Genomic DNA, 14,575 nt, shown 5'->3' with positions numbered 1-14,575 from the left:
AGATCTTGTGCACACTGATTTGTGTGGGCCGATGCAAACAAGGTCATTAAGAGGTGCCTATTATTTCCTATTATTTGTTGATGATTGCATGAGATTTACTTGGGTATATTTTCTCATAAATAAGAGTCATACTTTTGAATATTTTAAAGAGTTCAGAAGCATGATTGAAAAACGGACAAAAAAATTCATCAAAATTCTCCACTCGGGTCAATGGGGAGAATATAAGAAGGGTGGTTTCATCAAATATTGCAAGGACCATGGGATAGTTCAGCAGTTCATAGTACCCAACCTCAACAGAACAAGGTTGCAGAGAGGAAGAACAGAACCCTTATGGAGTGTGCTCGAAGCATGTTAAAAGGTAAGAACTTGTCTAATGGCTTTTGGGCAGAAGCAATAAATACTACAGTATATTTGAAGAATAGGATTCCAACAAAAACCCTTGATTTTAAAACTCCATTCGAAGCTTTATTAGGTTTTAAGCCTGCAGTTAATCATTTAAGAGTTTTTGGCTCCAAAGCTTTTGCTCATGTTCCAAAACAGGATAGGAAGAATCTGGATTCAAAGGCCATTAAATGCATTTTTGTTGGGTACCGCACAGAGTTTAAAGCTTATAAATTTTTTAATCCCTCTACTCATAAAGTGTTTGCAAGTAGAGATGTGGTATTCCATGAGCAGGTTGATAATGGAAACCATGAAAGAAAAAATGAAGAATGCCACATGCCTTTGTTGGTGGAAGATGGAAGTGATGATAGGGACAACCATACATAGCAGCAGCAACAACAACAACAACAGAAAAAGGACGATGTGGATGGTACAAATGCAAGTAGTAGGTCAAGTCCACCAAGGGATGATCAGAACATATTTGAAACCAATCCACCACTCAGGAGATCAAGTAGGCAAATTTAGTTGCCAATAAGATATAGGGATCATGCTCTTATAACTAGTATGTTAAATGTTGTCGAACCCTCTAATTATAAAGAAGCAAGTCAATATAGTGAATGGAGGGTAGTCATGGAAGAGGAATATGAGTCAATACTAAAAAACAAAACCTGGGATCTAGTTGAACTACCTGAAGGAAAACAACCCATAGGTTGCAAACGATTATACAAGCCTAAATTTAAAGCAGATGATACTATAGGTAAATATAAAGCTAGGCTAGTTGCAAAGGGGTACTCGCAGAAAGAAGGCATTGACAATGAGGAAACTTTTGCCCCTATAGCTAAATTAAACACAATTAGAATGTTAATTTCTTTAGCTACAAAACATCATTGGATGATACACCAGCTAGATGTGAAATTCACATTCTTAAATGGGGAATTAAAAGAAGTGTATTTAATGCAACCTGAAGGGTTTGTTAAAAAAGGGGAGGAACATTTAGTCTGTAGATTGAAGAAAGCATTATATGAACTAAAATAGGCATCCAAGTCGTGGTATGATAAAATTGATTCATTTTTCCTACAGCATAGTTACAAAAGAAGCAAGAATGACCTTAATCTGTATATTGTGTTTGATGAAAAGGGGAATATTGTTTTGATTTCTTTATATGTAGATGATCTTACCATTACAGGAAATGTTGATGAACTCATTAAAGAAATCAAAGAGCATATGTCACAGGTTTTTGAGATGAAAGACCTCGTAGAGTTACACTTTTGTTTGGGTCTTGAAGTCTAGAGGGATTCGAGCCAGACTTTTTTGTCTCACGGAAAGTATGTCAAGAGTTTATTGAAATTTTTTAGAATGGATCAGTGCAAAGCAACATCAATGTCTTTATAGCAGAATACCAAACTTCAAAATATTGATGATTCTAAGGAGGTCGATGCAACACTGTATAGACAACTGGTTTGGGAGTCTAATTTACTTGACTACAACTAGGCCAGTTTTGGCTTTTGCAGTCAGTGTATTGAGCCAATTCATGTCAAAGCCTCTTGAAAATCATTGGGTTGCATCAAAAGGCGTCTTAAGGTATATTCAAGGAACCTTAGACTTAGGTATTAAATATACTAATTCTTTTGATGTTAGATTGACATGTTTCTCATACTCAGATTGGGCCAGAAATATAGATGATCGATGATCCATAACAGGTTATGATTTCAACATTGGGTTTGGGGTCATTGCATGGAGCAACAAGAAGCAAAGCACTATATCCTTGTCTTCAGCAGAAGCAGAGTATCAAGTAATGTGTGCAGCAACATGTGAGGCAGTTTGGTTGAGGAGACTTCTCCAGGATGTTGGAGAAGAACAAAAATATGCAACTGTTATCAGATGTGATAACCAAAGCTCAATCAAAATTGCAAATAATCCAGTGTTTCATAAAAACACAAAGCATATTGATACACAATTTCACTTTCTTAGGGAGAAGGTTCAGTCATATATCCATATGTAAGGGCCCAGGGAGAAGGGAGAAGGGAGAACCTTTCTTTGATATCGTATGTAAGGGCCCAAACTTCAAACATAATTAAGTACAAATTATATACATAAAATTAAATCATTAGTTGATAAATAAAAAGAAAATTTTATTAATAATCGTATAATCCATCATTGTAGACAGTAATGAGAACATATATGTGAGATGAAAATTTGATTCACTTACAACCTATGGAGATCAAATTGACATGCACCACTCTCTGATCCAACAAATAACCTATAGGCTTAGTTGCACTATGTCTTTCTACAATTGTTCAACCCCAATCCCTCAACCAACTACCTCTGTCAGTGAATCCCTCCTATCTTAGAATCCTCCCAGGAAAAGAATGTCTCACATCTTCCTTCTCATCAATTAAATAAAACAACTTGTTCCAAAAATAGAAGGAGAAGCTTCATGCACATAATCCATGTGTCGTCATAAAATAGAAGGAGAAGCTTCATGCACATAATCCATGTGTCGTCATGTAACTTTTATTTTTCTTTTAAGTTTTCCCTTGTCTTTTTCCATAAATTTACTCTTACTTATTTTACTCTTTTATATTTTATTAATAAATTAGTTTCTTTTATTTATTTATTATGACCTTCACTTTATTATTTTATTTATGTATTTAGTTATTATTATTATATTATTAATTCCATAATTTTGGAATTACATTAAAGATTAAAAAATATGAGGGATTAAAAAATATGATGGGATTACAGTGAAATGTTTCAACAGAATTAAGAGATGAAAATAAAGGTTAACAGGGGAATGAAATAAACTGATAAGAAAAGATCTAGGTAGAGGCCATTATGATGGAAATAACATTAAAAAGGTTAATTCATAAACAATGAATAGGAGACTTAATGATATTAAAATTTGTCTGAGAGGAACCAGCTTAAGGCCTTAGGAGCAATGGGGTCTAGGGGTTTTATTAGTGAGATGATGAATTTAACAACTTTCCACATGACTTCCTAAGTTTATATTCATCCTCACGATTAAAATTATAGGATGATTTTCTATTTCAAATGTTTCTCTGATTATTCGAGAAGAGTAAAAGGAAATTGAGGTCAAAATTTTGGTTTTATCAAAACAAATGAGATGTGTAGAATTCTGAGAGTGTTTGAAGTTACATATGATTTAGAGATTTGATTATGAAAATTGTCAATACACTCTTTAACATGGGTTTGAAATGATCTTCCACTTTGGCTTATGTATGACTTTCCATGGGAGTAGGGGATTTGATAAACTCTTGGGCCCAACATAGGGTCAAATTTGTCTTTAGCAAACCTAAATAATTGCTTAAGGGTTTTAAGGGGTTTACATATATTTATATTGGTTTTAACCAAAACCTTTGAAATAAGATTAGTGAACCCTTGGATATAGGGAAGAGACACTATGGTCAGGGGAAAGGAGAAGAAATAATGTTTTTGGATTTGGGATGGAGGGTCAATCGAAAGGTGCTTGATTTGAGAGATTGAGTAACCATTAGCTACATGGGCCTTGGTTAGGTGGGTTTTTTGTGAAAAATTCATCTATCACAACAACTAGAAAGTGTTTTCCTAATTGTTAATTTATTTAACAATTTATTTGCAATTTGCTACGAAAAATACCAAATAATAACATTGTGATTTTCATAAATAAACTGCAGAAGAAAATACTGTTGGAATCATAGAAAATACTAGCACACGCACACAATAAAGATGACACCGTTATTTTTGGACAAAATCCCCGGAAAAACCCAATGCGGGAAAACCAGTGCAGTAGATGAGGGTTTTATTTTATTATGCAACAATGAAACCTGAGTACAATCTATAGATGCCCAACTAGCAATCCAAACAACAAGAAAATATGGGCAAAATTATTTGAAGGAATTACCCTTCCTCCATATGGAAACCCGACACGAATTTTCTTCAGAAACTTGTCCTTTTGGACTCTTTGTGTCAGCCTCTACGTTGTTCTGCGCAGACGCTATGACGTCTAGCCTCTGAACTGCCTTTTATGTAGTCGTTCCACCTGTCTTTGCTGAGGAAATTTCTTTTATGGTACTCTAGACCCTCTGCTTGACCCCTAGAACTAAAAGTGAATTTGTCTCTAGCAAAATCGAATTACTTTTGAAGCAACTGTGCATTCCTCTATGCTACCTCACTGGGAATAACTCGGCCCCTTACTGCTGCCTCTCCAGACCTAGAAAAAATTCCTATGGATCACTATCTCTACCCCTCAATGACCCTGCTTTGACCTCTAGCTTTCCGACAACTGCTGCTACTCTCTAGAAATTGATCTGCCAAAAAAATCGAACTACAGTAGTGTCTTCTCCAAGTGCCCATCGACTTCCTCTTATAATTCAATGTTGGAGCACCAACAACCAAAATTAAAACTTAATCAATAGCTAAGATCATCTTGGAGTTTGAAACATAATTTGAAGCATTCTTTCATTATACACATAATTTAATAACTACGATAAATTTGAATATTTTTTGGAAAAAAACTTATTTTAATTATTTAAATTAATAATAACCATAATATCCAATGCAATTTAGCCCAAAGTTAATCACCACGTTTTTAATTCTAAATAACTCAAATGATAAATCAAATGCGAGTTTAAGGTGGCATATGATATGTAACATTCACATATTTTTTTTGCAAAATGTGATAAAATAACTTATTTTTAATTAAATTAAAATTCTAAAATTAAGTTTTATAATAAGTTATTTTTAACTTAGCTAAAATTTTAAAATTAAGTTTTATAAATTTTATAGATAAAATTTTATAAAAATAAAATTTGAATTTCGAAATAATTTCAAACAAATTCAAAATATTACATTGGAAAAAAACACAAATTCCTTTGACTGCTCCATATTCTACCCTCAAAAAAATCAGTACGCCACTAAAAACAAATGAAGTCGTTACACTTTATTAAATCATTGATATATTAAAACAAGACCTTCAAATGTTTAATATAAAATGAGCAAAATAACAAAATATAATATTATGTTACAATCAAATAATACTATCATACTATAGATTACCATCATCCAAGTATATTAAAACCTTTTAAAACATATTAAATAATAACCCACGAAATATTCGCTAAGCATATAACCCACGAAATATGGACGTCCAGGGCAAGGAAGGGTACGAGGGTATAAGTAAAAAAGTTTTAACCAGGCGGAGGAGTTGTTTGGAAAGTTATGGAAATTCAAGTTATATTTAGAGAAAATTTGGCGAAGATTTTTGTAAATCTAAATTATAGTTGTTAAACTTCCATATTTTAGGTGTCCTAGGCGTTTTGATGACTCTGAATCTATTTCCACCATCAAAAACACGATTCAAACACTGCCTCTATAATATTTTTTGAAATTTTTTTCCATAAATTTCGACCACTTTTGGCCGTCCAGACAATTCCTCCACCTCAGTAGACAACTCCATTAAATAACGTATAGCCCATAAATATTGTATGAAAATACAACATAACAACAGTAAAAATCGACAAATCTTTAAACCAATCAATTCTTATATAAATAAAATTGGAAAAATAAAAATAAAAATAAAAAATTAATATAATAAAATTAACTTTATCCATACTCATTTGATTTTTCAGTGAAATGTGGATTAATATATATAGAGTTTATTTAGTTATTATTATCTTCTCCCTGGTAGTTACAACGTATTCGATTATATAGTCAATTAATCCACCAATGGAATAGCATAATGATGCATATGAAACTTCCTGGAATATGTTGTTCGGAGGGAAATGATTCTCTTACCTGGAGGGGAAAAAGGAAGGGGATAGAAGTACAAGTAAAGGACATTTACTCTAAATTTGTTAAGGAGATTACGTTTCCTAATAGTATGATTTTTCTGCTATCAATGTGGAAAACTGGGGCTCCCAACAAAATGATACATTTTTCTTGGCTTGTGTTTCATAATAAAAATCTTACCTGGGAGAACCTTCAAAAGAGGAACTGGGTTGGTTTAGGTATTTGTTTACTACGCAGAAAGGAGGAAGAGAAAAATTCTCATTTATTCCTTAAATGCACCTTCACAATACAGTTATGGATGGATCTTGCTCATTATTTTGGGCTCAGGTTGGTGACACATTCTACTATGCAAGAAGCTTTGATATGGTGGAGCTCTCAGAAAACAAGGCTTAGATCCATTCCGCAACTTCTTCTATGGTCAGTATGGAAGTGGAGGAATTGTTTAGTTTTTCAAGATGGGAAGGAAAATAAGAAGCTTGTGCTAGACAAGATTATATCTACTCATTCCTCCCTCCCAACAAAGATGACTGGTCATAAAAACAAAAATAAAAATTCAAGGAACAATGTAGTTTTACAGATGGGTTTCCCACGGCATTTTTTGATGGGGCTTCTCAGCAGGGTTCATGTGCTTGTGGCGTTTACATTGAAATGAATGAAGAGCAGCAAATCTCCATTTATTGGAATGGAGGAAAGGGTACAAACAATAAAGCTGAAGCAATGGCTTTGGCTGGTCTTCTTCATCTGGGCACATTTTTTAACATTCAGAGCCTTCATATCTTCGGGGACTCAAAAATCATCATTGAGCATGTCAAAAGGAAATTAGTCATAAAGCTCCCCATGTTATCAGGGTGGATGAACAGGATAGATGCATTATGGAACAGGAAAAAGGACTACAGTATCAATCATGTGGACAGATCCCAGAACCAGAGAGCTGATACTTTGTCAAAGATGGGACTAATGAGCCAGCGTGGTATATGGAAAATGGAGATACAAATGGGCTCAGTCACATACCAGATAGAAGATTTCTCTTGGCTGGGTACTTGATTCACTCTGTTTTCTGGTAACTTTCAAGTATTTGTCTTTTTGCTGAATGATTTCTACCTACTCGGGGAAGGTATGACCCCTTTACTATCTTTTGGTTTTATCCCAACTGGTTAGTTTTTATTTTCGATCTATATGAGCCTAGAAGTTAACTTAGTATCTTTGATGAGTTCTCATACTCATACATATCTTTTACCATACATATTGCGACTTGCTTTACAATGTATTTATTATCTCAGGGTGCTCTGTTTCTACACAGCCGACTTATAACATGTCGCTGTCAAAGCATACCCCTTTTTTCAGTAAGTAAATATTCTTACATTAATACATATACTGCATTTTTTTCTTACTGAAAAAAAACCTTCTCTATTTAATAGAATTGATATAAACAAATAGATAAAATATAATACTTGATATAAGAGTTCATACACTATTATGATATGAAAAATTTGCAAACATCTCAATTAAATGGAAAACGTTGTTTTCTATAAATTAATGGAATGATTGTTGTTTTGTTTCAAAGTGATGCCTTACCTTTCAATTAAATGAAAAGCACCTTTTTATTCTCTATTCTCTATTTAATGAAATGATATGGTTTTCAATCTAATTATTGTTTTCTTGTTTTTAGTATCTGTAATGGAAATTGTTGATAAGTATTGATTTAATTATTGTTTTTTTGTTTCTAGTATCTGTAATGGAAATTGTTGATAAGCAATTGTTGATAAGCATTGATTTTATATGGGAAAAGTAAAAATACAGTAAATTCAGCAATTCAGCATTGTATAATTTTTCCTTCGAAATTTTGATTTTGATTGAATTTTAATTATTAAAAAATAAATTTGCATAATTAATTAAGTTTTTAAAATTAATGAGTATATAAATTAAAATTATTTAAATAATAATAATTTATATAGTAAAATATTATTTTTATTTTTTATATGAAAATAAAATAAATGGTTTTTTTATAAATTTTTAATCAAAATTATGTAAAAAAGAAGTAAAATAGATAGTTAAATGAAGAAATTTTATATTTTTAAAATTAGATTGAATTTAGGTTGGATAGAAGAATGTTTTGTAGTAGGATAGCATGATGCTATCACTGATGTTAAATAGAAAAACAGTTTGTAATAAGATGTTATCATCAAGATTGTGGTAAGGTTTTGTGAGATAATTTAATTTATCCCAAAATTAATTTGGATTCTCAATTTTTCTCTATGAAATTTGAATCTGAATCATGATGTAGATCACCTTAAATCTTTTGAAAATCATCACACATTTTCTCTGAGTTCCCATGGTGCCACACTTTTGAGAGGACGTCCATTTCAACCATGGTGCCACACTTTTGAGAGGACGTCCATTTCAACTTTTTTTCCAAAAGAGATGAGGCTTCTCACAAATCGGACATCAATAATCGACTGTCCTCTAAGTTTTGGAATCAATTATGTCCACCATTGAAGTTTTCACTTTAGGTCTGTGAACAGCTGCAGTAACCTCCATGTAATTTTCAAGAAAAACATGTTCCAATTAACAGTGGTCTAAAAACCTGCTGGTCTTCAAATTCCCTGTACTCTTATAAATTTGTGTAGCTTGAAACATCTCCATAGTCAGTGGATTGCATTACTCATGTGATTTACAGATTTCTAATACAGGTCTCCAATGGCTTCCCAAGTAGTTCATGGTACTCTTACTGCCACTATATTTGAAGCTAGGCACCTCAGTCATGGAGGCTTACCCAGGTTGCTGAGAAAGGTAATGATGTCAACCACCTTTGATTATGGATCTTGTATTTGATGTTTACTGAACAGTAGTACATCTTGTTGAGAAACAAGGTGGAGAATTTTCCAAGATCCTGGTTTTGGTTTATTGATTCTTGTTTCTCTACAAGGTGAGGACCTTGCTGAAGCCCAGGTTTGATCTTTTGTTTAAGAATGCATATCATTTTGTAAAAATTTTGAAGTAGGGCTAATGATTGTGAGGACCTTGCTGAAGCCAGGTTTGGTCTTTTGTTTAAGAATGCATATCATTTTGTAAAAATTTTGAAGTAGGACTAATGATTGTGAGGACTTTGCTGAAGCCCAGGTTTGGTCTTTTGTTTAAGAATGCATATCATTTTGTAAAAATTTTGAAGTAGGACTAATGATTTTTTGTTGAGCAGGTGGGGGAGGAAGTTAAGGAGCTTCTCCATCTAGATGAGCACATTGGATTATATGCCACCATAGATATTGGTATTGCTAGAATTGCAAGAACCAGAGTTCTGTCCCGTGAACCTACAAACCCAATTTGGAACGAAACTTTTCACATACTCTGCGCCTACACATCGCCTTCTCTGGTTATCAGCGTTAAGAAGGGATTGGAAATCTCTGCACAAGTGGTTGGAAGAGCCAAGATCCCAATCTCAGAAATCCTCAGCGGCAAGGTCATCGAGGGCTGGTATGACTTATATAATGAAGACTTTTCCGAACAGCTGAAGAAATCTCAGATCCATGCCCGCCTCCAGTTCAAACAAGTCTCAGAAGATCCATACTGGGGTTCCGGGATTCGAGATCGAAACTTCCCAGGAGTCCAGCATGTGTATTTCAAGCAGAGGAAAGGATGCAGAGTCAACCTGTATCAGAATTCTCATTTATCAGAAAACTATCGTCCCAGGATCGAGCTGGGTCATGGCGAGGAGCGCGCCTTATACAGGCCTCCGAGACTGTGGGAGGAAGTGTACCAGTACATTGATGGAGCCGAGCAATTTATATACATTGCTGGATGGTCTGTAAATACCAAGATTACGCTTGTGAGGGACAAGGAAAGGATGATCCCTGGTGCAGAAACTGTGACATTGGGTGAACTTTTGAAGAAGAAAGCGGATCAGGGAGTAAGAGTTCTGGTCCTCATCTGGGAGGATATAACGGCCGTGGAGCTTCTCAGAAACCAGGGACTCATGCAAACCCACTGTGACGAGACATCTGAATATTTCAAGGGCACGAACGTCTACTGCTTTCAATGTCCCAGATACGCAGATCGTTCGATGAGTGCATTCCAAACCGCGGAGACTTTTGCAGAGTTTACCCATCACCAGAAGACTGTGTGCTTGGATGCCCGCGTCCATGGCTCTGAGAATCGCGAGGTCGTGAGCTTCGTTGGAGGAATCGATCTCTGCGATGGAAGGTATGATAACGAGATCCATCCATTGTTTAGGACTCTGGATACTGTTTACAGGGATGATTTTCATCAGATCAATTACAAGGGAGCAGATCTTCGGCACGGAGGCCCTAGGGAGCCATGGCATGATGCCCATTCTAAGATCCAGGGCCCTGCTGCTTACGATGTGGTCACCAATTTTACTCAGCGCTGGACAAAACAGGCCGATCCCACACTGCTCCTAAATCTTGAGGATTTACCGGGCCTATTGCCGCCTGGAACAAATTTTGAAGGTCCGGAGACCTGGAATGTTCAGATCTTTAGGTCTATAGACGATGCTTCAGTGGTCGGGTTCCCTGCAAATCCCTCCGAAGCGCCCGAGCTGGGTTTGATTACCGTAAAGGACCAAGTAATAGACAAAAGCATCCAGTGCGCCTATATCGAAGCCATTCGCCGAGCCAGGGACTTCCTTTACATACAGAACCAGTACTTCTTTGGGAGTTGCGCTTCTTGGGACCGAGATCAGGACTGTGGATGCCTGCATCTGATACCGATTGAGATTGCGCTGAAGGTAGTGACCAAGATCAGAGCCCGGGAGCGGTTCGCCGTGTATGTGCTGACCCCAATGTGGCCGGAGGGAAAACCCGAGGGGAAAACTGTGCAGGCGATCCTGCACTGGTTCAGCAACACCGTGCGCATGATGTATAAGATGATCGGCGAAGCACTCAGGGCAGAGGGCCTGGACCATGAGTACCGCCCGACTGATTATTTGAATTTCTTCTGCTTGGGGAACAGGGAGGTGAAGCTCCCGGGCGAATATGAACCTCCAGAAAGACCAGAAGAAGGGACCGATTACTGGAATGCGCAGATTCACAGGAGAACCATGATCTATGTCCATGCGAAGCTCATGATAGGTAGGCACTCTGTTTCATTTTCTTGGTTTAGGGTTTCTTCGGATTTTTCATTTTCTTGGTTTAGGGTATGGAACCCGAAAAGTTTCAGGGCTTTTTGGAGTTTATGAGCTCGAAAATGTCTGGTAATTTATCAATTCAAGTTTACTTGAACTATCCTAACAGAGCCGCTATATTTACATTGAATATTTTTGAATGCACCTGATTCTCTTACTCATGCCGAAAAATGTTGTTGTTTTCTATTATGCTATGCAGTGGATGATGAATATATTATCATAGGATCAGCCAACCTGAACCAGCGATCCATGGACGGAGCCAGAGACACAGAAATAGCCCAGGGCTGCTACCAGCCAGAGCACATCAACCAGCAGAGTCGCCGAGCTCGAGGGGAGATATTCGGATACCGAATGTCTCTGTGGTACGAACATTTTGCGCATAAGAATGGAGGCCTGCGGCGTGAATATCTTCATCCAGAGAGTGTTGAATGCGTGAGGATAGTGCGCCGGATCTCCGAGGAAATTTGGGAGTCATTTGTTCGGGAGGAGACTGTGGAGGATCTGCCGGGCCATCTGATGCCATTCCCAATGCGCGTGCTGGAAGATGGTTCAATGGCTGAGGAGGAGGATATTGTGTTCCCTGACACAAAAGCTTCTGCGAAAGGCCAGAAAATTGATGTGCTTCCTCTCATCCTCTCAATTGATGTGCTTCCTCCCATCCTCACAACCTGATCACTTACCCATTACTCCTTGCGTGCTTAATATGTTTCAGACTTGTTCCCTCATGCCAGAGGTTAATAATAAATTATAGTATGTTCTGTTCATCTGAATAGCGATTAAGTGACAGTAGACGGATGGTATTTTAAATGGCCTGTACGTCATTAAAATTCATTTATTCATTATTTAATGGTAGTATACTATAAAATTATTAATTATTATTTATTTAAGGGTGGTATATTATAAAATGCGGTCATCATTGAAAATTATTTATTCATTTAATATTGGTATATTATAAAATTATTATTATTCATTTAATGGTAGCATATTATAAAATTATTATTTATTTTCGTTATGAGGTGAAATTTATATTGGATTTAATTTCAATATAAAATGGAAAATTAGCCTTTACATATATCATTTAATGTTTTTTTTTACAATTTAATATTTAATTAATTTTAAAATTATTTTATATATTATTTAAATTAAATTAAATTTTACATGAGAGAAATTAATTTTTTATAATGTTATATATTCTAGCATAATCATTCATATTAATAAATGTAATTGATATAGGCTAATGGTATTAATAATTATTAGGTATATAGTAGGGATTTAATATTAATATTATCATTAGTCAAGTTTTACTAGATGAACCTCATCAACAAGGTGATTCGGATCAAACTTCACGGAGGTGGTTGTGACCTGTGCTAGGGGATGAGACATGCTAAAAAATACAGACTTAGATGCCCTTGGGTAGTGCCTCTTCAAGCCTGGAAGATCACAAACAACTTCACCAAAAAAAATATTAGTATATTAAAATGGATATTAGTAATATATATATATATATATATATGACATGGCATGGTACCAAAATTAATATTTTCAAATATTACAATTTTGAGGTGGAAATATTTATTCAATAAAGATTTTAATATATCCATACGATATGGTTTTTCTTTTTAAAGATTCATTTTACAAATATTTAATTTTAAAAAATATATTTAAAAATTTTGAAGCAAGATTTTCGATTCAGTGTTGAATTGTATTGTAGTTTTTTTATCTATATCGTTATTTTTATTATTTTTTATTTGGGTCGACATTAATTTTTATTATTACTTTATTGTAGACATGACATACTCACACATCACTTACATATTGCGCTGTGGAACGTGCCTATGGGCTCAAAAATGTCATAAATTAAAATTAAAATAAAATATTTATAAAATTTTGATTTTGATTGTAAAATAAGTTATGGTTTTGAGACATGTGGTATTGATAAGCCATGGTATTGGCCCATGGGATTGTAAGAAATAATCAAAAGCTTAGATCTATAATATAATAATCAAAATCCTAGATGACCCATGTTATTGATAAACCATAGTATTATGATTTTCTTTTATCTAAAAAAGTGTTCGTAATTTTATTAATAAAAACAAAATTAAAACATAACAAATTAAAATTTATTATTTTTATTACTGGGTTCAAAGTGGTTTATTGCACTACGAAAGACTAAAAAGACATAGAAAATTATGTTTTTTTTTTTTAACTTATTATGATTATTATTAAAAATATTTGATATACGATATTTCTTACATTACATTTAATGCATACACATCTATTTATTTAACTCCTCTATACAATATTTCTTACATTACATTTAATGCGTACACATCTATTTATTTAACTCCTCTAAACACAATAAAAATAATTTTAAAAATTAAAAATAATTTTCCATAATATTCAAACACATACATAATGGCGAACCCTATTTCCACCTCCATAGAAATATAAATGTCTGTCCTTACACCCCTCCTTACGTCAACATGCAATGGATGCATGGTTGGGAACATGCGCTGACGTAAGAAAGGGTGTCTGGGCTGTAAAGAACAAACATTTATGTTTCTATAGAAGTGGAAATAGCGCTCGCCCATACATAACCACATTAATAAATATGATTACAAATAATTATAAAAATATCTTCCCTAATATCCCAATTCAAATAAACTTTTTCGAATAAACAGGTGTGTCGAATTATTGCGAACACGTCCTCGCCCCCGAAACAAGTGGTGTTAGTCAACCAAAGTGGGACTCAAGAGACATGGATACCCCATCGGAATCGCATAATGCGAGTGACAACGGACAACTCACCCATGAAGGCTCCGATGTGAAGGGTACGGTCATATTTTATTCGAAAGGAAATGATGGCAAAAGACAAAGTAAATTGAAGAAAATAGTTATCTCAAAAAACCGAATCATATTGGTGAAACTGATTTTAATGGGTGAAGATTACTTAATAATATGAATTTTATATTTATTTATTTATGATATTAGAGAACGTGATGAGAATGTGTTAATATTGGTTTTTTGGAATTGTTTTTATAGCGAGGGGATTGTTGGAAAGTTGAGTTATCTCATCATCAATTTGAATGGAAAAATGATTGAATTGTAAAAAGTGAAAAACAAGGAACTAATGGTCTGAGAGACTATTTTTAGTCTCATGAACCTTAAAATATCATTTCATTTCATATACGATATGTTGAAATGGAATGGTGAAGACAATATGAAACATGCCCTCTTACATGTTCTTGGTAATTCATTTGGATAAACGTA

The 14,575-nt window shown here is 34.5% G+C and overlaps 1 protein-coding gene across 2 annotated transcripts; it reads left to right on the top strand.

Moving 5' to 3' along the window:
- The first annotated feature begins 8,659 nt into the window (after nucleotides 1-8,659).
- On the top strand, nucleotides 8,660-12,069 carry LOC149265706 (phospholipase D alpha 1-like). Of its 2 annotated transcripts, none has more exons than XM_089429695.1 (4): nucleotides 8,660-8,678; nucleotides 8,859-8,958; nucleotides 9,365-11,252; nucleotides 11,505-12,069. In XM_089429695.1, the coding sequence occupies exons 2-4, from the start codon at nucleotides 8,866-8,868 to the stop codon at nucleotides 11,975-11,977; spliced, it is 2,454 nt and encodes an 817-aa protein (XP_089285821.1). In that variant the 5' UTR covers nucleotides 8,660-8,678; nucleotides 8,859-8,865; the 3' UTR covers nucleotides 11,978-12,069. The 2 variants fall into 2 exon arrangements, with proteins under 2 accessions (XP_089285821.1, XP_089285819.1); XM_089429693.1 differs by lacking the exon at nucleotides 8,660-8,678 and adding an exon at nucleotides 8,688-8,706.
- Nucleotides 12,070-14,575: the final 2,506 nt, after the last annotated feature.

The sequence above is a fragment of the Pinus tabuliformis genome, chromosome 6 (genome assembly GCF_031772625.1).
Source record: "Pinus tabuliformis cultivar Carrire ecotype Pingquan chromosome 6, CPIR1, whole genome shotgun sequence".
NCBI classification, from domain to species: Eukaryota; Viridiplantae; Streptophyta; class Pinopsida; order Pinales; family Pinaceae; genus Pinus; species Pinus tabuliformis.
The sequence above is the reverse complement of the archived record's forward strand: the minus strand, read 5'-3'. Positions and strand labels throughout refer to the sequence as shown.